At 41.3% G+C, this 24,188-nt stretch overlaps 1 protein-coding gene across 18 annotated transcripts in view; it reads right to left on the minus strand.

Annotated features, from left to right (window-relative positions):
- Positions 1 to 24,188, minus strand: part of MTHFS (methenyltetrahydrofolate synthetase) — a 324,398-nt gene that overhangs the window by 277,311 nt on the left and 22,899 nt on the right. For all 18 annotated transcript variants that reach the window (XR_008618542.1, XR_008618540.1, XR_008618541.1 and 15 more), the window contains exon 2: positions 22,356 to 22,617. Coding sequence is in view for 14 of the 18 variants with exons in the window: in XM_028496394.2 (XP_028352195.1) it covers positions 22,356 to 22,617 (262 nt within the window). In the remaining 4 variants the exon portion in view is untranslated. The remainder of the gene's footprint in view (positions 1 to 22,355; positions 22,618 to 24,188) is intronic.

Consider the following 24,188-nt stretch of genomic DNA (forward strand, 5'->3'; position numbering starts at 1 on the left):
GGCGCCCATACCAAAAAAAAAAAAAAAAAAAAAAAAAAAAGACAAATTAGGAAGGGTTAAAAAACATAAGAGAACCTTTGTACACTGTTGGTGGGAATGTAAATTGGTACAGCCACTAGGGAAAACATTATGGAGGTTTCTTGAAAAACTAAAAATAGAGCTACCATACGATCCAGCTCCACTCCTGGGTATAGATCCAGAAAAAATGAAAACACTAATTTGAAAAGATACATGCACACCAATATTCATAGCAGCATATTTACAATAGCCAAGATATGGAAGCAACCCAAGTGCCCATCAACAGATGAATGGATAAAGAAGATGTGTGGGTGTGGGTGTGTTGTGTATCTATATATATATAATGGAATATTACTCAGCCATAAAAAGGAATGAAATTCTGCCATTTGCAGCAACATGGATGGACCTAGAGAACATTATGCTTAGTTAAATAAGTCAGAGAAAGACAAATATATATGATGTCACTCATACATGGGATCCAAAAGATAATACAAATGAATGTATGTGCAAAACAGAAACAGATTCCAGATATAGAAAACAAACTTGTCGTTACCAAAGGGGAATGGAAAGAGGGGAGGGGAAAATTAGGGGTATGGAATTAAGACATGCAAACTACTACATATAAAATAGATAAGCAACAGAATATTTTATATAACACAGGGGATTATAGCCATTATCTTGTAATAACTTTTCATAGAGTATAATCTGTAAAAATACTGATTCACAATGCTGTATACCTGAAACTTATATAATATTGTAAATCAACTATACTTCAATAAAAAAACATATAAAAGCTTATTATATATTTTGACATTTTCCATAATGAACACATATTAACCACTGTTAATTTTCTGAAGGAGGAAATTAAAATAAAATCGAGGATTACTCTTTTGATTAATTCTTCAAAACAAAACTAGAAACATTGATAAATCAAAACTAAGATATTTCTAAGGTTGAAAAAATTCAAGCAGTAGGGCTCGTAAGATGACCCAAATGAAATTCTTCAGACACTGTTAACCAACTTTTTCAATCTATTTATACATTGAGTATACTTTCAATATACTTAGTCAGGTTTCCTGTGGCAATGCACTTTTTTGAGAAACTTATTAAAAGGGATATATTTCCTCCCAATAAAACCTCATAACAAACTACTATTCACACTTAAAGACTCGGCTCAGATAGTACTTCTCTTCCCAAACACTTCCGGGCAAAGAGAACCCTGTCCTGGGTACCCAGAGCACTCTGGGCGCATACCACCCCAAGTGATCGTTACAATCAGGACAGAAATCACTATTTCATGTAAAAGAGTAGTGATCCTCATCAACATCAAGCACTAAGTATGTACCAGGCATTGTACTAAAAGCTTTATACAAATTTTATTTTGTCTTCATAACAATACAGTGAAACAGATACCCATTTTCAAATGAAGGAACAGAGACTTAGAAAGAAGAGGGGGTTTACTCATGTCCATTTGGCTAGTACACAACAGGACCGGTAAACAAACCCAGCTCCATCTGAGACCAAAACCCCACTCTTTTTTTTTTTTGGCTCTGTTGGGTCTTTGTTGCTGCATGCGGACTTTCTCTAGTTGTGGCGAGCGGGGGCTACTCTTTGTTGCGGTGGGCAGGCTTCTCATTGCGGTGGCTTCTCTTGTTGCAGAGCATGGGCCCTAGAGCACGCGGGCTTCAGTAGTTGTGGCACGCAGGCCCAGTAGTTGTGGCTCGCTGGCTCTAGAGTGCAGGCTCAGTAGTTGTGGCGCATGGGCTTAGTTGCTCCTCAGCATGTGGGATCTTCCTGGACCAGGGCTCGAACCCGTGTCCCCTGCATTGGCAGGCGGATTTTTAACCACTGTGCCACCAGGGAAGTCCCGATCCCTCTATCATTTTATCCTTCCCTGTCTACAGCAAAAGCAGAGGTACCAAAAAAAGACTACCTTTAACTGTAGTCTCTTAATTCTAGCCCATAATTCATACCCATTTCCATATACTTAAGGATTGCTGTTTTCTCCTTTCAGCTAACCCTTCCCAAATTTATATTTACAGATTCTCTCCACTTTTACAATTATCCTAGTCTAAGAAATAATTTCAAAATCATTCTAGAAACCTCATCTAGAATGGGGAATTAATATTAGTGTGGCCCTATCTGTCATAGCCTCATCTTCTAGCTACCAGGCTCCTGTCTGTAATCTCAGGATTCACCCCATAACCATACTCTGATGACTCCTGAATCAGTATCTCCTGTTTCCTAACCTCCAGATCTATCCATCCAACTAGCTATCTCCCAGAAACTCCCTGAGGCCCCAGAGAAACCTCAACTGGGATTCATTATCTGCTCCCTGAACCCCACCAAACCCCACCAAAGCCAGACTGTCCCTCAATGTCCTCAAACGGTCAGTCACCAAGGCCAGCAGGCTCTACATCCCGCCTGTACCTGCATGTACCCCTCTTCAATCAGGTGGTCATCGTTTCTCATCCATTCTATTCTGTCAGATTCCATCTGATGCCTCACTCCTTTGGCCTTCATCTCCCCAGCCTGTCCTCCTTACAGCTGGCAGAGCAATCTTTCCGAAACACAGAACTGGTCATGTCACTCCCCTGATTGAAGTCCTTCAACAACTCCCCAACATCGACAGAATAAATAAGAATAAATAAGTTCAACCCCTTAGGTATGACATACAACACCCTCTGTGATGTGGACCTGCCAGGCTCCTCCAGCCTCGGGTCAGCCCACGACCACCAACCAAGTCACAACCTGCCTCGGGCTGAGCGTGGTACAGGCTGCTGGGGGCCCACCTAAACATCCATTCTCCCCTTCCTCCTTAGTGGCAGAACTAGGACTTTATTCAGGAGGCCATGAATCCCACTGTAAGGCTGTATTTCTCAGCTTCCTTGGCAGCCACATATGGCCTCGTGCCCAAGCTCTAACAAATGGGGTTGATGACACAAGGGGTGCTCTTTTTCCCACACCACCCTCTTTTTCCTCCAGGTGCCTGGAATGCAGAGTTGATAGCAAAAGCTTGAGATGCCATGCTGGATCATGTGGCAGATGAAACAAGACTTGTCCCTGATGACGGTGGGGCTTCCACGGCAGCCACAGACTTCTAACACTACTCCCAGACTTCTTTTCCAAGTAACCCACTGTCACTTTAGGGTTTTCTGCCATATACAGCCAAACCTAATTCTAACTGATAGGTTCAACATGCCCTCCTCTTATTCTCAGCCACGCACACAATGGCAGCAAGGAAGGGCACTGTGCTGTGTCACAAAGAGCGTGCCTTTGGGGAAAGCAGCCCTGGCAGGAACTCCTGGCTCTGCCTCTTAACTGCAGCGTGTCTATAAATAATGGTCTTTCTGAGACTCATTTTCCTCATCTGTGAAACTGACAATATTGTTGTCATGATGAATAATGAGGTTCCATATATAAAAGCAGTTAGCATAATGCTTAGTATGTACTAAGACACTCAAAGGGTAGCTACTCATAATTTACCAGTATCTCTGCTTCTGAACTTATATAAAGTTCCTTGGGAGACTGCTGTCTCACCTTCTGTGCCCACTACGATTAAATCTCCAGAATCTGAGCTCTCAGAGTCCTTTACACACCTTATGGTGTTTCCTCCTGTAGAGTCTAAGATACTTGACCCTTATAAGCAGGCCTCGGGCTACGCCAACTTAGTACTCTCATTCCTGGCACAAAGCCTGGCACATAGAGGGCTCAGAAAATATGTGCTGCATAAATGATTGAGCAAATAAAACATTTTAGAAAGAAAAAGAAAAGGGCAAAGTGTTATATAATTGATCACTGGGCTCCGTTTCTGATTTTTACTTGCCTAATTCTGACTTCTTTCGGGCTTTAGGCATATGGAATAGAGAATGTCTTTATGGCTGGCACTTACAGTTTCTTAGAGTTAAAAAAAAACACAAAAAAATTTTGTTCAGTCCACGCAGATTTCCAAATATTGTGATATGGTTTTTGTTTGCTTCAAGGGAGGGGTTCATAAAAAAAAAATCCTGTAGCAACTTTTATGGATAAATCCAAAATGTTATCAGTAATATAACTCCCACAGTTCAGAAAGAAAAACCTTGATTTGCAAAAGATACACAATTTCTACTACAAGGAGACAAAGTAGAAATGAACCTGAACTTGTCAAATTATCATTATTAAGAAATAAGTCTTAAAATTCAAGATAAGGACCTCAGCACACCTATCTGACTTTCTATTCTTCCAGTGAAATGAACAAAGGAAAATAAACTTGGGAGAAAATATCTATTAGTATTAGAAACCAGGAAAGGATGCCATGTCTATGTCAGAAACTTTGAGGTATTTTTACAAGGTAAAATTTAGGGAAAAAAGAAGATGATAATGAATTACATATTAAAGAAAAGCCTGCCTTGGGAACAGCTGGAAGAAACCACATCAGAACCTCAGTCAAGTCACAAGCCAGGAAGAGCAGGTATGTTATGTAATGGTAGGTCTCTGGGTAGCAAGCATCCAGGAAGCAAACTCTGACCCTTCTAGGGCCTTGGACACCCAGCGCAAAGTCAATTTAATAAGAAAGATGCCTGGGTCCTCATTCCAGCTTACACTTGGCACAGTGTGCTGAGCGAAGTGTAGGTACAGCCACAGCTCCTAACAAAGGCTCCAAGACATAGAGTTTCTGTCCCTTCAAATCTAGGTCTGTCACTACAATGCAGAAAACAAACTCTTTTTTTTTAAGTTTAGGTATAATTGGCATAGCATTATATTCGTTTCAGATTTAAAATGTAATGATTCAATGCTCGTATATACTGCAAGATGGTCACCACCATAAGTCCAGTGAATATCTGTCACCATTACTCAGCCATAAAAAGGAACGAAATTGTGCCATTTGCAGAGACGTGGATGGACCTCGAGACTGTCATACAGAGTGAAGTAAGTTAGAAAGAGAAAAACAAATATCGTATAATATCACTTATATGTGGAATCTAGAAAAATGGTACAGATGAACTTATTTGCAAAGCAGAAATAGAGATGCAGATGTAGAGAACAGATACTGGGGGAGAAGGGAGGGGTGGGATGAACTGGGAGATTGGGATTGACATATATACACTATTATGTATAAAATAGGTACTAATGAGAACCTACTGTATAGCACAGGGAACTCTATTCAGTGCTCTGTGGTGACCTAAATGGAAAGGAAATCCAAAAAAGAGGGGATATATGTATACGTAGAGCTGATTCACTTTGCTGTACAGCAGAAACTAATACAACATTGTAAAGCAACTACACTCCAATAAAAATTAATTGTAAAAATATCTGTTACCATACATAGTTACAAAATATTTTTTCCTGTGAGGAGAACTTCTAAGAGCCATTCTCCTAGCTATTTTCGAATATACAGTTCAGTATTGTTAACCATAATCACCATGCTGTATATCACATCTCTGTGATTTATTCACTTTGTAACTGGAAATTAAAACAAACTTCGTACACTGGCAGAGCTCTCTCCAGCAGAGTCGCCTGCAACGCGCTTGCTCCTTGCTCTCCTCACCTTATTACATCTCTAATCAAGGAAAATAAACTAGCACGTTTAAACTTTTCCCTTCCTTCTTTATCCGGGCCTGAATATTCAGGCACATAATCTCTAACAGAGTCCATCAGAAGTACCAATATGGGACAGACCTAAACTTCTTTCAGAGGAGTGAAGAAGGAAAAATCACTGCAGTTTGAAGTTTTAGAAGTTTAATTAAAAAGAAGAGAAGGAACAGGGGCACCTTTTTGCCTGTGATGGCTTTTGAGAGGCTAATGCCTGAGGATAAAGACAGTGGGAGGAATATAGGCAGACCTCATGAATAAAAGGATTTGTGTTTTTGTCCAAGGGAGGCCCTGATCATAAGTCTAGAAGACCACTGCTTTGAGTTCCACAGTTTTCTTTCAGCCTAAGTTCTCCCTTCATTGTCTCTCATGATTGTCTCTTTATGTAAATATTAGCTTTACCTGTAAGGTATATTGTCCAAACATTTACCTTGACAGAAGAGTCTGAATCTACACTTCCCAGAGGTTACCCAATGGCATTTTAAAAGAGCACTGAGAAAGAGTCCTGGATACAGCAGAATGAAAAAACCTCTTGTCGGAAGTTAGAATCTGGGCAGAAACCCAGAACAAAACGGGAGCTGATGTGGATGTGTCTACAATGTGGTGGGGTGACAGACAGCAGCTTGATAAAACAGATACGCAGGCCATATAAAGCACTGCACTCTAGATGTGCAGGGTCTATGCAGTGGCAACACTCTGGGGCTATGTGATCTATTCAGTGAGTATGCATACACAGGGATGTGAATGCAAACATACAACCGCCAGGACATTTTTCTGCAAGAACTTCTAGTAATAAAAACATACTCCTGGGACTTCCCTGGTGGCGCAGTGGTTAAGAATCCAGCTGCCAATGCAGGGAACACGGGTTTGAGCCCTGGTCCGGGAACATCCCACATGCCACAGAGCAACTGAGCCCATGTGCCACAACTACTGAGCCTGCGCTCTAGAGCCCGTGCTCCACAACAAGAGAAGCCACCGCAACAAGAGAAGCCACCGCAACAAGAAGCCCGCCCACCACAATGAAGAGTAGCCCCCACTCGCCACAACTAGAGAAAGCCTGTGTGCAGCAACGAAGACCCAACGCAGCCAAAAAATAAATAAATATATTTTTAAAAAAACATACTCCTTTAGTATCAAAAAGGCAAACCTTCGAAACCATGTACATCAACTATTTATTTTACTTCCCACAGTTTCCCCCACTCCCCAGCCTCTGTCTAATTCACCTCTCCTCTGAAACAGCTTAAGACAATGTTAAGTATTTCTGTTCAAGGTAGTGCAGGTATATCATCACCACTCTCCTCACTAACTCTCCCAACTCAATAGAAACGTAAAAGTTAGCAAACTATGCAAATGAAGTACAATTCTTGATTGATTCCCATAATCAATTAACTGTTGAGGTGACTGTAGAAAGACAAATTCTCAATGGGGTAAAATCAATATGCTCTTTCCAAAGACATAAGATTGCATAGCAAAAAACCACTTTTTTAAAAATGGTGAAGGGACACAGGTTTCCTGTGTGCCTCTTCATGTTCATTTCCTTATGTCACATATGCCAAATATATAATATCATTTTCACTCATTATTTTGATAGATATTTTTCTTATGGTGACCCAAAATAAACAGACTGTCAGATATTTCTCCAGCAAAGATGGGTTTATTCAGGATCTGCAGAGAATTGCAATTAGGGGTCTGCAACCATGGTGAGCCACATGCAAGTCTCCCCACGGCAAGGGAAAGAGAACACTTTTATGGAAGGGGAAAAGGAAGCTGGAAGTGGGGGACTATAGGAAACAAAGAGTCCATGCCTTTCAGTGGCTGAGTCCTTGCCAGGGAAGGAGTCTATTCTTCCCATTGGGCTCCGCTACCATCCCAGGGCATGAGCGCTCCCCCCTTCCGGTCTCCTGACTACTTAACTGAGGCTTCTGTTTATTAATTTTTTACATTTATACTGCAGCTAAGTCTCTTTTTCCCTTGAAGCTTGTTATAACCATCAAATTCAGAAATATTTCTTAAGTTTTTTTAATGTGGATTAGTGAAAAGTATAATGAGTAGAAAAAAGTAAGATGGTCAGAAAAACCAACAGAAGTTTTCCAACCACATTTATTAAAGACACCTAGTTACCAGTGAGCAACTAGAACAAGTGTGGGGAGAGGGGCATACCTAATGAAAGTTCTAAGAACTTTTTCTAATGAAAGCTTCTATCACAACTATGAAACTTGTAACTTGTCCAATCTAAAAATTATGTTTCTAAATAAGAAGATTAAGAACCAGCACTAAAGAGGCAAAATTTTAAATCCATAGAAGTCTTCAAACTCTTCAACTTGGAGAGGTATCTCCAGTTAACACACAGACCTACAATTTAGTGAGAACATAGGAGAAGACATGTTGAAGCTTTGGTATAAGTGTATGTGGGACAGAGAAGAGGGGAGGAGAGGAGAGACAGAGAGAGAATGTGTGTGTGTGTTCCGAGCTGCCCCAGTAATCAGCTATCCAAGGTCGGTACAGGGTGCTCTGGAATTTTTTATTTATGATTTCAGTGAGGTCTGAATGTTCCCTAAATGCTTTGTGATTTGTAGCGCAGTGCCAGGAGACATAAAAGCAATAAGCAAGGTGCTGCATGCAGAACGAAGTACCTAGCTTGTTTTTAAGCACTCTAAACTTAAATAGGAATTTCCTCTGAAACTGTATTCAATTCAATTGAATAAAAGAGATTAGAGAGGAAGACAAAATATGTAATAGTTTGTACTTTATATTAACTTTTTCTCTCCCATTTCAATGTTATAATAAATTTTCTGCCAATTCAGTTATAATTTTATGACGTGAAAATGAGTCATCATTGAAGGAGCTCTTTATTAGGTTTCTGAATAGAGTAGACACTTTCTTCACAGAAGATAATCTTCTTAGATTCAAAGTGAAACATAACTTGTATTTTGAAGGCTTTGGGGAGAGATATTTCTAGGTATGTTTTTCAAAATGTAGATCTTTTCATGAAAAATGAAAGAATGGTGAGTGTTGCTGGTTTATTTGGTAATATAAATATCAAAGCACTGAGTCCTAACTACTGCACAACGAGGGAATTCCACTAAGTATCAATGAATTCATAAAATTAATGAGTATGAAATTTGTAAATTTCAAAGATAATAAAAATTCCTAAAAGAACCCAAGCAGCAAAAAAGCAAGTTTCTTACTAAGGAAAAAATGGATAAGACACAAGACTTCTCATCTACAGCGCTAAATGCCACAAGAAAATGGATCAATTGTCTGGAACAGGTGAAGAAATTACAGCCCCAGGGCCAAATCTGGCCTGCTGTCTGTTTTTGTAAATAAAGTATTACTGAAACATTGCCATACCCTACATAAATATTGTCTATTTTATATTACAACAGCACAGTTGAATTGCTGTTACAGAGATCCCACGGCCTACATATTTACTATCTGGCACCTGACAAAAAACGTTTGCCAACCCCTGGTCTAGAATTTTGAGTGAAAAAAAAAAAAAGGTGTGGCCCAAGAATTCTTACTCCATTCAAGAATTCACTGCACATACAAACACAGGCTCAAAAATAAAAGCATTCCAAAACTATGCCACCCACAGATCATATTGAAAAAAATTACTTAAAGGAATACTCCATCTGACCAAGAAATTAATAAAAATACATAAGTCAAGAATGAGGAAGACATGATTTAAAAGCAGAAGCAATGAACCATGAACCTAGGAAAATTTAGAGTTGACTTTAAATGACTGTTCTTTATAAATATAGTAAGAAAATAATCAAATGTCAAAAAATTCCTTAAAGAATAGATACACATTTAAAAATTATTATTATTGATTTTAAATCCCAGTTTATGTTTATTAAAATCTAGGACAAAAAAGCACATTCACTTTCTTATCTTTTACAGGAGTAAAAAAGTCAATCAATACTATATTGATAATGCTAATGAGAATGTGAGGTTCAAAAACATTTTAATGTAACCAGTAATAGAAATGGATACCTGACTATGAAGTAAAAAAGAGAAAAAAGGATACAAAGGAAAAGGAAATGGCAAAAAAAATTCTTTTTCCAAAAACAGAAAACAAGATAACAAGTAACAGAAGGGAACGCCAAACACACCAGTTATCACCAAAAAGAGGACAGGCTGAACCCTTCTAATAAAAGAAGACTCCCAGTTGGGTGCAAAAACAAAAATCCAATTGTATGCTATTTACAAGAGGCATGCCCACAGACAATGGCACCAAAGATTCAGGAGAAAGTCAAAGGCATATTCAAACACAAAGAGGAAGCAAAATTGATAATAAGGTAGAATTCGAGACATAGAGCTTTACATGCAAAAAGAAGGTTGGTTTATATCCATTAAAAAAATCCACAATTAAACACAATAGTTAAGAAGTCTTCAGTGCTAAGAAACACAGTGTTGAAACATATAAAACATGTTAAAAGGTAGAGAAATTAACAAAACTTGCATTTGTTTTCACCAAAATGTCTAAGTAAAATTAACACTTGAAGAAAATGTACTGTTTGTCCTATTGCTCAGTGAGCCCACTGATATTCCACCAGGGGCCAACTAAAAGATACATGCCCTTTTGAGAAGTAGATGCATAAACCAGTGGCTTTCAAACTTTCTGGAACCTACAGTAAGAAAAACACCGTGACCCATTTTATATACACATAGACACAGACACATGCATGCACACATACACAGATACACACAGACACACATACAAACCTTTACTTAAATAAAAGCGTTTTTTCTATGTCTTTCTTGTTTGTTTGTTTTTTTAATGCTACTAAACTAAATTTAAAAGCCCCAATGAGTCAGGCTTGAAGTGTGAAAACAACTGGTCTAGACAATCAGATAAACTAATTCATCCCAGGACTTCTTACAAGTGATTCTGGCTTCTAGCATCACTACACCCAAAGAACACTTAAATTATTATGTGTATTTGCTTTAAACCAAAGTAATGAGATGGGCAGTTAGGAAGACATTTTTTGTTCTGTTCAATTTCCATCTCATAGCTCCCTGCCCACTTCATCTAATAGTAATATTGGCTTGTTCTGCTTGCTTATTTGTGGATAATTAGTTAATACATATCTGCTTTTATAGATGAGGAGGAGGATAAAAAATAGATTATGTTCGCATTTATTTATTTTTCTTTTTTGGCTGCGTTGGGTCTTCGTTGCTCCGTGCGGGCTTTCTCTAGTCGCGACGAGCAGGGTCTACTCTTCATTGCAGTGCGCGGGCTTCTCATTGCAGTGGCTTCTCTTGTTGCGGAGCACGGGCTCTAGGCATGCGGGCTTCAGTAGTTGCAGCACGCAGGCTCAGTAGTTGTGGCAGGCGGGCCTTAAAGCAGGCAGGCTTCAGTGGTTGTGGTGCACGGGCTTAGTTGCTCCGCAGCATGTGGGATCTTCCCGGACCAGGGATCAAACCCATGTCCCCTGCACTGGCAGGCGGATTCTTTACCACTGCGCCACCAGGGAAGTCCTATATAATACTTTAAAAAGGATATTTAAGCCGATGTAGAAAAAGGCAATACCTCAAATTCATTGGGGTACTGTTTCGAGCCCAAACGCAACAAGGGAAATGTTTCGAGACTATTTATGTGTTTCTTGAAAGGGCAGCAGGACTGCCAAGTGAAAGAGTTACATGAAGGCACAAGCTTAAAATAAAGAATAACTTCTATCATTTTATAAAGCAGCCTAAAGTGGAATGGGCTTCCCTCTTAAGTGCTGGGCTCCCAATTCCTGCAAATATTAAGGTAAAAAAAAAAAACCTTTGAAATTACAAGCATGGGATGTAATAAAGCCAATTCAACAACACAAAGCACACTGAGGTGTCATAACATAGGTAGAAATACAAAGGAAGAAATGTTTAAATCTGACTGAGGAAGCTAAGGAGACTTAAAGGATGATTAAGATTCCAGAAGTCAGACAAAGAAGATGGGCATTTCAGGTTGAGGGAACTAGAAGAACAAAGACAGAAAAACCTCCCCCAAAAAGAACACACACACACACACACACACACACACACACACATCTTTTTCTCTTCCTTGAACCTTGCTACTCAATCTGGACTTATTTGCTAGGCAATGAAGACAAAGTTTTCAAGCGGTGGAGTGATACAATCCAGGTGAGTTTTAAGGTCACTTTGGCAGGAATGTGAGACAGAGAAGTCAAGTGTTTGGACAGGGGTGGCCAGTTAGGAGGTCACCACAATAACCTAAGATAGATAATTCAGCCCTGACGTTTGCCAAGTGGACAAAGCAGAACTTCATTTCACTTTACTGGCCCAGCTTCCTTGAAATCATCTCGTCTTCATTTTTCAATGGAGAAAATTCCCTAAGTCACTTCCCTGGAAAGAAGAACAGGTTATAATTCATCATAAAGAAACATCCCAGTCTTGTGGGCTTTCAAAATGCTTTTTTTTTTGATGTGGACCATTTTTAAAGTCTTTATTGAATTTGTTACACTATTGCTTCTGTTTTATATTTTGGGTTTTTTGGTCACGAGGCATGTGAGATCTTAGCTCCCCAACCAGGGATCAAACCCACAGCCCCTGCACTGGAAGGCGAAGTCTTAACCACTGGACCGCCAGGGAAGTCCCCTCAGAATGCTTTAATGAAGAATTTTAAAGGGCTGTTTTCACAGCAGAAGGCATTCGAGGAAAGAGATCCTCTGGGCTCCTGCCCATAAAACAGATGGATAAGATGGAGGCTATGCCTAACCTGTGGTTAGACATTCTCTAAGACATCAACAGCCCCACGCTTCCCTGGTGGCGCAGTGGTTAAGAATCCACCTGCCAACGCAGGGGACACAGGTTCAATCCCTGGTCCGGGAATATCCCACATGCCACAGAGGAACTAAGCCCATGCGCCACAACTACTGAGCCTGCACTCTAGAGCCCACGAGCCACAACTACTGAAGCCCGTGAGCCACAACTACTGAAGCCCGCGCACCTAGAGCCCATGGTCCACAACAAGAGAAGCCGTCGCAATGAGAAGCCCGTGCACCGCAACAAAGAGTAGTCCCCGCTCACCACAACTAGAGAAAGCCTGTGCGCAGCAATGAAGACCCAACGCAGCCAAAAATAAATAAATAAATAAATTTATATTTTTTTAAAAAAGGACATCAACAGCCCCAAAACTGTTCCATTAACCCTTGAGGACGGAGTGAGAGAAAAGGAGAGAGGACTTGCTGCTGAAGAGAGCAGGAGTGGGGCACAGACACCCGTGGTGGTATTTATTTACAAACCAGTTTTCACCACTCTGACCTGAGGTTTAAGGATCAGAAAACGAAACTAAAAACAACTTATTTTTTTCTAATTCAAACTCCTCTTAAAAATTCTGCCTCGGGACTTCCTTGGTGGCACAGTGGATAAGACTCCATGCTCTCAATGCAGGGGGCCCGGGTTCGATCTCTGGTCAGGGAACTAGATCCCACATGCATGCCACAACTGAGAGGTCACATGCTACAACTAAGGAGCCTGCGAGCCACAACTAAGGAGCCCACGAGCTGCAACTAAGGAGCCTGTGAGCTGCAACTGAGGAGCCCGCCTGCAGCACCTGAGGAGCCTGCCTGCCGCACCTAAGGAGCCCATGTGCCGCGACTAAGACGTAGCGCAACCAAATAAATAAATAAATATTTTTTAAAATTCTGCCTCTTCTCTCAATTTAACATATACAGAAACATACATAAACCTCATAGACATTTTAATGTCTTGATTAAAGGTAATGAAATAAAAACTGAATTGGAAAAGGAGTTTAAACACCTGAAGTTCTATAGGTAGAGAGTTTTAAGTCACCTAGGTTAGTCCTTTTAATGACACTTAAGTGTTCCATAGTACATTCAACGATTCACTATGTTTGAACAGAACATTTAGCAGGCTAACACATCTTGGCAAGAATAACAGGCCATAATCCCTAAGGAAGTATCTTTTCATCTTAATGGGCTGGGAGTTAACAAAAAGTAAACTACCACTAGCGGAAATGAGAATATAGTCTGAAGTTGCTGCTGCAAAAGATAAAATAGACAATCCTGGAACAGCTCCACAGAAGCCTACCATGTGTACACTTATCATTCATATGAAAGGCCCTGTTACAAGTGAAAGCCTAGGCTGTTCTTCCTGCATTTACTTGAATATAAAATGACTGAAAAAAAAGCTTCACTTCACAACCAGTGCACTTTTAGATACATGTGACTTAGCACAAGTTCTTCCTTGGGAAAATATGATGATGTTCCCATGCATACAATTACCAACAGTACCTGTTCTGTGAATAATGGCTCTGGTGCAGTATACTGTCAGGAGAGAAGGAAAATCCAGGTGGTAAAGCAACATTAATGAATGAGGTGTTAAGAAAAGAAATGGCAATTCAAAGGGCACTAGAGTGGAAAACAGGAGAACTGGGTGACCACCGCATTGTTATTAACTGCCTGTATGTCCTTGGGGAAGTCACTTGACCTCCGAGGGCTTCAATGATCCCCTCTGAACACAAGGAAGATGGAACGAGGACCATTAGTGTTTGCTCCACTTCCGCCAGTGCCTAACTCTGAAGGCAACGTTCTCAACTGTCCTGAGGGAGAGGTCACCCAAAACTCCTGCGAAGGCCTGTGGAGTGTGCAGAAGAACATAATAAGTTAATGCCCACAGACTGGATTATGAACGCAGCAGGGACCCAGAGGCTGTTACACGTTTCAGCCGGCACTCTGACTCAGGAGACACGACAGACTTCAGTCTAGGTATGACTGTACGTACTTGGCATTATAGAAGGACACAGAGCAGCATCTCCACCTCCTCCTGGGCCCAGGAGTTACCCCAGCATGCAGCTTCTTTTGCTCCCTCATCCACATGGGGTGCATCAAGAGCCAAGGTGTGTGCAGGTCCCCTTGAGACCTGTGAGTTCCTACCAGTTTTTTACATGGATCAAGACTTAGAGACCCAAGGCCTATGCACCAACTCATAGCTCCCAACCCAGGTGCAACAGCACACAGCAAACACGGCAGGTACAACATTCCACCTGGATCTTAACTCTTCCCCAAAGCGAGTGCTGGGAGAAGATCAATTGCAAGGTTATTCCAGCCCAGGTCTAATGTGAACACTTTATTTCCAAATACCAAATAAAAGTGTCACAGCATCTTATAAAACAACTATTTCTGATATACTTTTTAAAGTGTGCCTAGGTAGATGCTTATTATTTTTTAAATCCAGCTTTCCTTTAATGACTATAAAATATTGATCATCCATAAATTTATATAAGCATTCTTTGAATTCATAATAGTGTTGGCTTTACCTCAAGACACTTTCACTGAAAGTCTGATGTGAACAACATGATGCTGGGGGACTTCCCTGGTGGCGCAGTGGTTAAGACTCTGCACTCCCAATGCAGGGGGCACGGGTTTGATCCCTGGTCAGGGAACTAGATACCACATGCATTCTGCAACTAAGAGTTTGCATGCCACAACTAAGGAGTCAGCAAGCCACAACAAAGGAGCCCGCCAGCTGCAACTAAGGAGCCCGCATGCTATAACTGAGACCTGGCGCAACCAAATAAATAAATAAATAAAATATTTTTTAAAAATAAGAAAACAAACAAAAAAAACATGATGCTGGCACCAGGAATACAGATGATTTAGGAGAAGGGCTCTGCTCTTAAAGAGTCCAAGTCGGGGCTTCTCTGATGGCGCAGTGGTTAAGAATCCGCCTGCCAATGCAGGGTACACGGGTTCGAGCCCTGGTCTAGGAGGATCCCACATGCTGAGGAGCAACTAAGCCCATGCGCCACAACTAGTGAGCCTGTGCTCTAGAGCCCACAAGCCACAACTACCGAGCCTGCGCTCTAGAGCCCGTGAGCCACAACCGCTGAAGCCTGCGCGCCTAGAGCCCGTGCTCCACAACAAGAGAAGCCACGACAATGAGAGGCCCGCACACTGCAGCAAGGAGTAGGCCCCACTTGCTGCAACTAGAGAAAGCCCGCACGCAGCAACGAAGACCCAACGCAGCCAAAAATAAATAAATAAAAATTAATTAATTAATTTAAAAAAAATAAAGAATCCAAGTCTCTAATGCTTTTTCCTGGGCCACCAAGCAATTCTCTGACATCTAGCTGGGTGTCCTACAGTTCAACTCAATTTTGACACAGTCTACCTGGGGACAGTGTCAGATCCTACAGGGTAAGAGCTCAGTCCCACAAGACTGCCTGCCCTACCTGCAACCCCCATGCCAGATGCCAATGGCAAGTCCAGGTTGTTACCTGTACTTCTGACCTACAGGCTATACATCGGAGGTTCCCTCCTTGGGTTGGATTAACTTGATTAATTTGCTAGAGCAGCTCACAGGACTCAGAGAAACATTTTACTAACTAGATTACCAGTTGACTGTACAGGGATACAGCTCAGGAGGAGATATACAAGGCAAGGTACAGGGAAAGGGCGCACAGCATCCAGCAGCTCCACAGGCTCGCCAGCCAGGAAGCTCTCCAAACCCCGTCCTTTGGGTTTTTATGGAGGCTTCACTGCAAAGGCATGATTGATTAAATCATTGGTCACTGGTCACTGATTCATCCCCTCCCCAGAAGTCAGTGCGGTGGGGAGACTGAAAATTCCAACCCTCTAATCAAAAGTTGATTCCACTGGTTGCTTTCCAAAGTCACCACATCAACATATACTCAGGTCTGGCTGAAAGGGGTGTGCTATGAATATCAAGACACCTTTATGGCTCTTATTACTTGGAAAATTCCAAAGATTTTAGGAGTTCTGCCAGAAACTGGGATGAAGACCAAATATGTATTTCTTATTATAAATCACAATACCGCAAAGTCTCTCAGCAAAGAAAAGAAATATACCCCCTAGGAGAATTTGTACAACAGGTGGATATATGTTAAGTGCTGGTTGAGTTAAGAATTAGAGAAGAAAGGGACTTGAGGATTGGGGGCAGTCAAGGAAGGGTTAGAGAAGGTGAGAACAGCTTATTATTGACAGTAACTGCCATTTTTGATCCCTCACTACATGAGCCAGTTCACTACAAGGAACTTCACATACATCATCTTACTTTACCCTCTAAATAGCACAATGAGTGGCCACTGCAACTATCCCTGATTTCATAGGGAAAAATGTGTACTTTGTGATGTTGAGTAATTTCCCCAAGTGGTAAAGCCTAGATTCAAATTCAGATCAGTCTGACTCAAAAGGCAATGACATTAAGCGCTAGACTAAAAGATACCACCTGGAAGGAACACCTAAGATATTCTAGCCTTGAAAAACAGTAGGTGTAACCAAATTTCACAGTAATGAACATAGTGTGTTCTCAGATGACAACTCAACCACTGCAAAAACAACAGAATCCACATCAGCAACAAGAGCCTCTTTACTGAGCACCTACTATATGCCAAGCACTTTTCATTCAAGCTTCATAACAGACCTGTGAGGTAGCTTCATCCACTCACAGGTGACAAGACTGACACTCAAAGGAGTTCAACAACATCCCCAAAGTCACATAGTTAGAAAGTAGCAAAAGTAGAACTCACATCCAGGCTTATCTGATTCCCAAGTCTGGGTTCTCGATTGCTGTGAAATACTGTCTTCCAGCAGACTACTTTGGCTGAAGCAGAGGAACTGCACCAGGCGGAAGAAGGAGTCAAGGTAAAAAGACAGAGTGTTCCAGACAGTGGCCTGAATGTTTAAATTTCATCCAGTATCCCTTCTCTTGGCAACAGTTAGCTAGCAGGAACCTCAGTCTGCTCAGGCACACAGATCTATGCTGGGTACCGGGAAAGGCTTGAACAGGGTAGATGGCCAGTACAAAAACAGGTACTTGAGGAAAGGCAACATGGCCAGGAAACCAACTGGAAGTGTATTCCAATGGAACAGACATGAAGAATCAAAACTGTAGACAAAGGATCCCTCAAAACTGGAATTAGAGAAAAACAGGTGATAAAAACATTACAAAGAAAAAAACCTGGTAATACTTGATAACTGGATGGGTAAAAAAGAGACAAGCATAAGTCTATGTTTACAAACTGGCTACTAACAGAAATGTGAAAAACACAAAGAGAATGATAAGAATGAGTTTTGACATGCTGAAATCCAGGGACAGTGGGACATCTAAGTGGCAACAAAAAGCTGAACAGGACAGCACAAAGGAGAGGGCCCTGTGATATGCCGGCACAAACCTGCCTCTGGAGGACAACAGGTTGGTTAACTCCACAACTGCAGGGACCAGGTCCACCCTGTTCCCCGCTGCATCCCCCATCACTCCTCCCACAGATGAGCACTCATGAAATATCTTCTGAATAAAGTATTACGATCCAACCCAAATTTCTCCACCCTGTCGTCAAGGATATCAAGACTCTGCAAAATGCCTTGATGAAATTCATACCCACTCTCTTTACTATATTCTTGCAGGTGCCATGCAACCCTACTGAAGAAAGAAAGGAGGTCAATTTAATGGGAATGACTTCAATAAACCAATCCTAACCCTCCCAAAAGTACTGATCATGAACAACCTAGAGGGATGTTACACATGTCATGTGCAAAGATTCTGTCCTTGACACTGCCCCATTCAGTCACTTTAAAATGTTTTGGTTGAGGACTACAAAGTCTTCATTATGATCATTTATTTATTTGAGTTATGTATCAGGCACCCACACATAGGTATGAATTCCTAAAGAGCTTCCAGAAAGATCAAAAATAAAAAATCAGCTCTGACAAAGTTATGACTGCAAAGAGCCTGTTATATTCTATAGAATTTCAGAAGTGATTGACAGCATAGGTGAGTTTGATTTTGGACTGTCCAGTATCCATTGCCCTGTTCTGGAAAGAGTACTTCTTTTTCCTGTGGTGAATCACTCCCAGCCCACTCTCAGCTCAGTGGTTTGGGTAGGGCCGCACAGGTGGTCACAGGACCATGTCCAGTCAGTCAATACATCCTTTCTCCCTGGTTACAGTGAGTGGCTCAGGGATGGACAAGTAAGACCCAGGCCTAGGTCACTAAGCCTCGTCCATGTCCTTGGCCACAGTGATTGATTTCAGGATGGCCACTTGACCCAATTCGGGTCAGTAAGAGTTAAGACCAGGACTTTACTGGGACCGTTAGAAAACAGACTTGCTCTTTTCTGCTGGGACTGCTAGCAGTAAGGATGCTGTGGAACCTGTGACTACCACGGCCACCTGTGGCACCAAGAAATGAAGCCAATATAGATGAAAGTGGAGTCAAAAGGCAGAGATAGAGTAGATCCTAATGACTCTGATCTGGCCATATCTAAAGCTAGCCCTTCTGTGGATTCTTCAGTCTCTGGGCCAATAAAATCCTATTTTTGCTTAAGCCACGTTGAATTAGATTATGTCCTTTCAGTGGAAAGATTCCTGGCTAATCTAATTGCCCAAGCAGCCCTCACTTTGAGAACAAATTCAGTAGAGGCAGCCCCTCCACTTCTTTTACCCTTCTGTTATTTTGCTATATACGTAATACAAAAAATAGTCCGTGTGAAATTTTTGCTTAGGAACTTATAATTGCAACTGAGGACACCAGAGCTCACTTTTCTCTAACCTGCCATAACGTGAGCGAACCAGAAAGATAAGCAGGCTACATAAACTATACTGGGGACAATCTGAGCTCTAGTCAGCTTGTCCCAAACACTGCGAAGCTAGATTTATGCTGTAGCACTGAAGATGCCACATTCTAAACTGCTGATGTGAGTAAAAATACACGGTACAGAATGTGATGCTGGGAGATAACAAACAGCAGAGACTGTGAATCGAACATTCTATAAACAACAGCAAAGAGCATTACCTCCCAGGCTGCAATTGCAAGAAACTACAGGTATAATTCCCTAACCCTTTGCAATGCCAACTGCAAGCATCTGCAAAGAAAAACACATGGGGAGAAAAAGCAACTTGTCCCACAAATACAGCATGAATAAATGGTATGGAGGAGAAAAAAAATGAACAAGCAGTTTTGTGAGTGAACTTGTTTCTATTCAGGGCCAAGCCCTGAACTTCTATATTATTAATATTCTTTTCATTTGACTTATATTTGATATATACGATAGGTTGGGATAGTCATTCTACTTACGTATGTTTTCTGTCTACCCTGCTAGAGTGTGAGCAGCTTGAAGTCCAGGACCTTATCTTTCCAGAGCTAATACAGTGTCTGATACAAAGCAGATGTTCAGAAAATGTTTGTTGGAAATTATCAAAATGTTAAACACTCAGGTAGCATTGAGTTGACTGCATAATGAATAATCCTGCCTTTCTTAAAATCAATAACAGTTACCATTTACTGAATAGCTCCTATGTGCCAAATGATGTGCTAAAACCTATATATAAATGATTTAGCTCATTTGTTTGAACTGAGTTTATCCTAACCAGGAAGTACAGCTAAATTAAGAGGAAAGATCATGCTTCTTCCTTATTCTTCCCCACTATCATACTTAAACAGAAATAAAACTAATGCATGAAGGTTCAGGGTGACACATTTTAGCTCAACCAAAGGAATATATTCTACAAGGAGCAGAGCTGTTCTACAAAGACAATGGGCTGCCTCTGGAGAAACTGGTTACTGGAGGATACCAAGTAGCATTTCAATTAGCCGGGACATCACAGAGTGATGCAAGCAAGGAAGGAGCTGTTAATATGGTCAACCAGAATTAGGAAAGTGCCCTGGGCTCCACCCATAAGCCTGTGAGTCTGGAGAAGTAGTTGATGAAGTGTGAGCAATGCCAGACCCTACAATTCCTATCTTTCCTTATCTATAAGCCTGGGCTATCTCCCAAGATACACTACATTCCCTTACGTTTCATTGTCTTAAAATGTTTCATAATGTTGGCATTCATCTGGTCTAGGAGGTAGATCTGAGTGTACTTTTGGTGCCTAAACATCTAGCAAAGCACAGGACTGTATAATATAGGAGAAAAAGTAGCAAAGTAAATAATCCCCCTACTACCATGAGACCTTGACTCTGTCCCTTCCCATGCTGTCGTATTGATTTTATAGGTTATGTTGTAACAATGAAAAGGAACAGAAATTGAGAGAAGATTGGATAAAGCTTCACTGGGATTTCTTTGAAACTATTTAAGTCTTAATCAAAAATACATATCTCTAAGACAGGTTTGAGGTATCGTAGTACAAAATAGCACCCTTAGCTTGTTTTGCTTCAAGCTCTTTGACTGCTTGATAATGATTAAATCTCCCAAGTGGCTGTTGGCCAGGGAATAGCACATATAAAGGTCCAGCAGTAGAAAAAGCAAAATGGGGTTGGCCTAATTCGAAAAGATACATACACTCCAGTGTTCACAGAAGCTATCTGCAATAGCCAAGACGTAGAAACAACCCAAGGGCCCATCAACAGGTGATTGGTTTAAGAAGATGTGGTGTATGTGTGTGTACACACACACACACACACACACACACACACACACACAATGGAATACTACTTGGCCATAAAAAAGAATGAAACATTGCTATTTGTGGCAACATGGATGGATATAATATCAAATATTATATGATGTCACTTGTATGTGGAATCTAAAAAAATAATACAAATGAATCTATATACAAAGCAGAAACAGACTCACAGACATAGAAAACAAACTTATGGTTACCAAGGCGGATAAATTAGGAGTATGGGATTAACAGACACAAATTACAATGTATAAAATAGATAAGCAACGAGGATTTACTGTACAGCACAGGGAACTATATTTAATATCTTATAATAACCTATAATGGAAAATATACATATATATATGACTGAATCATTTTGCTATACACCTGAAACTAGCACAATATTGCCAATCAACTATATTTCAATTTTTTAAAAATGGGGTTGGGAAACTGGGAGAGATTCAGAGTGGTTGAAACTCAGACTATAAAGTGAGGGAGTAGAAAGATGTGAAAATGGAAAGAATAGCAAGGCCAAATCAGGAAGACCCTTGTTAAGGAATGTTTGATTCAAACTAAGGGCAGCAGAAAGTCACTGAAAGACTTTAAACAGGGGAGAGAAATGGTCAGCTTTGCATTTCAGAAATCTTGTTTCAATTACTACATAGATAATAGATTGAGAGGGAGGAGAGGAAGAAGAGTTAGGAGGCTGTTATAATAACCCAAGCAAGGGAAGATGGTGGCTTAGACTTCAGTGGTAGCAGTGGGATTAGAGAGGAGTGGACAGGTTCAATAAATAACTCAGTAAGTAAAATCACCAGGACTCGGCAATGGGCACACATGGAACATGAGGGAAAGAGAAGAGTCAAGGATGATCTTGAGATTTCTGGCATGGTGAACTGGGTGGTGATGGTACTATACACTAAGAGAAACACAGGATAGTGGGCATGAGGGAATATGATTCAGTTTGGAACATGTTGTGTTGGAGATGACCATGTGACACCCAAGTAGTTGACAGGTCTGAGCTGGAGATATAAATGCTTATAGCATTAATAATAAGGTACTCATTACCATACAGACCATAACTGAAACCATGGGAAATGCAATATTATTCAGGGAAAATGTATAATCCAACCCACAAGGTCAGGGCAGGAGTCTGTGAAAAGGCAACAATACCTTAATACCTCACTATTACAGTTGACACTTCACAGCTTACAGAGGGCATCGCACCCTAAACTAGGTTAGGTCGGTGTCTTGGAATATAAGTGAAATACAAATTCATCCCTGTAGGAAAAGTGACCCCCACTGACCCAACCATAACAAGCGGATCAAAGGTCTAACAACCCATCACAGACTGAGAGCATCCTAAGGTGTGGATTCTAATACCATAACACTCACCTGTGGACAAGGCCTCCTCCCGAACCTCGACTTCACTGGGCTGATGAATATTCCAGGATGTTTTGGGAAGTGAAGAGATTTCCTCAGGCGATGCTAATTTCACCATATCCATGTGATTGCTCTGGAACTGGTACCGTGGGATAAAGCAGGTTTTGCCTTGTTGGAAAATGTCCTTGATGATCTCTTCTGTCTCAATTTCATCTTGCATGCTCAGAAAGATGGAGATTCTTTTGGACTTTTGATACTGACTATGGGTAAACACCTAAATGGGAAATGATGGCAGTTATAATTTCCAAGGTTATACTTTTAAAAACTAGTGGCTCCCCTTAACAGTTTTAACACTTTCTCCCTTTTCTCTCAGCCTTCTCCAACCTCTTTATCCAAAAACAAACAAACAAAAACAGCAGAGTGGTATATAATAAGTCAAATAATACTGCATCCTGAAGCCTGACTTTAACTTCTGGACCCAACACTTACTTCTCTGATCCCCTTACACCTCTCTGGCACACTTACTCTGGCAGGTGTGACAATTCATTAAACAGTCACTGTGAGGGGCTTCCCTGGTGGCGCAGTGGTTGAGAATCTGCCTGCTAATGCAGGGGACACGGGTTCGAGCCCTGGTCTGGGAGGATCCCACATGCCGCGGAGCAACTAGGCCCGTGAGCCACAACTACTGAGCCTGCGCGTCTGGAGCCTGTGCTCCGCAACAAGAGAGGCCGCGATAGTGAGAGGCCCGCGCACCGCGATGAAGAGTGGCCCCCGCTTGCCACAACTAGAGAAAGCCCTCGCACAGAAACGAAGACCCAACACAGCAAAAATAAATTAATTAATTAATAAACTCCTACCTCCAACATCTTCTTTAAAAAAAAAAAAAAAAGTCACTGTGAGGCCCTGCTGTCTGCATCGAGAATTCCAAGCTTGACCCCCACCTACTCGTTCTAGCAGACTTCAATCCTGTCACCCACTTCCCCGAGAGTCTCTTCTTTATTTTAACTCTGAACCTCTCACAAGCTTCTTTACTCCCTGGATGGTCAGCCTTCTCTCCTGCCAAATTCTACCCGTTTAAGCCCAACTCAAGGCCTAACTTTTCCTGACTCCTAGAGAACCCTTACTATGTTTAGAGTCACTATACAACCTAACAATTATGTGTTGTCATAAGTTGATTATTAATTGTTTGGTGTGCCCTAAATGTAGCATCCTGGCCAGTCTGTAAACTCCCTGTGGCAGACAACATGCCATACAGTTCTCTTAGCTCTACCCACCTCCGTCCCATCTGCTATAAGCTCCTCTGTTCAAATGAATGTTAAAATGTTCACAAAGATGGAAGGTGGGGGGATCCTGGAGAGGCAAAGGCCCTCTAAAAGCAAGTGCCATGTTGTAAAGAAGGTGCACCTGGGGAAAAGCATCCCTTCGTACTCAGTTTAATTAATTAATTTATTTATTTTTTGGCCGTGCTGGCGTGCGTGATCTTAGTTCCCCGCCTAGGGATTGGACCCGTGCCCCCTGCAGTGGAAGCACAGAGTCTTAACCACCGGACCGCCAGGGAAAGTACCCCCTTTGTACTCAGTTTAATCATTCATGAGGCAGAAGAAACGGGCTGAGCTTTGCTCACATTAGAAATTTTAATAATCTCAGAACTACCCCAGTCTCAGAAGTTAGCTCTTAGTTCCCTTTTGTTTTCTTCCTTTTCTGTTCGTCTCCGTTCTCCGAGCTAAGAAGGAAAAGTTACTGCAGAAGTGACTTATAGGGCTTTCCTGGTGGTGCAGTAGTTAAGAATCCGCCTGCCAATGAAGGGGACACGGGTTCGAGCCCTGGTCCGGGAAGATCCCACAT

The sequence above is a fragment of the Physeter macrocephalus genome, chromosome 11 (genome assembly GCF_002837175.3).
Source record: "Physeter macrocephalus isolate SW-GA chromosome 11, ASM283717v5, whole genome shotgun sequence".
NCBI lineage: Eukaryota > Metazoa > Chordata > Mammalia > Artiodactyla > Physeteridae > Physeter > Physeter macrocephalus.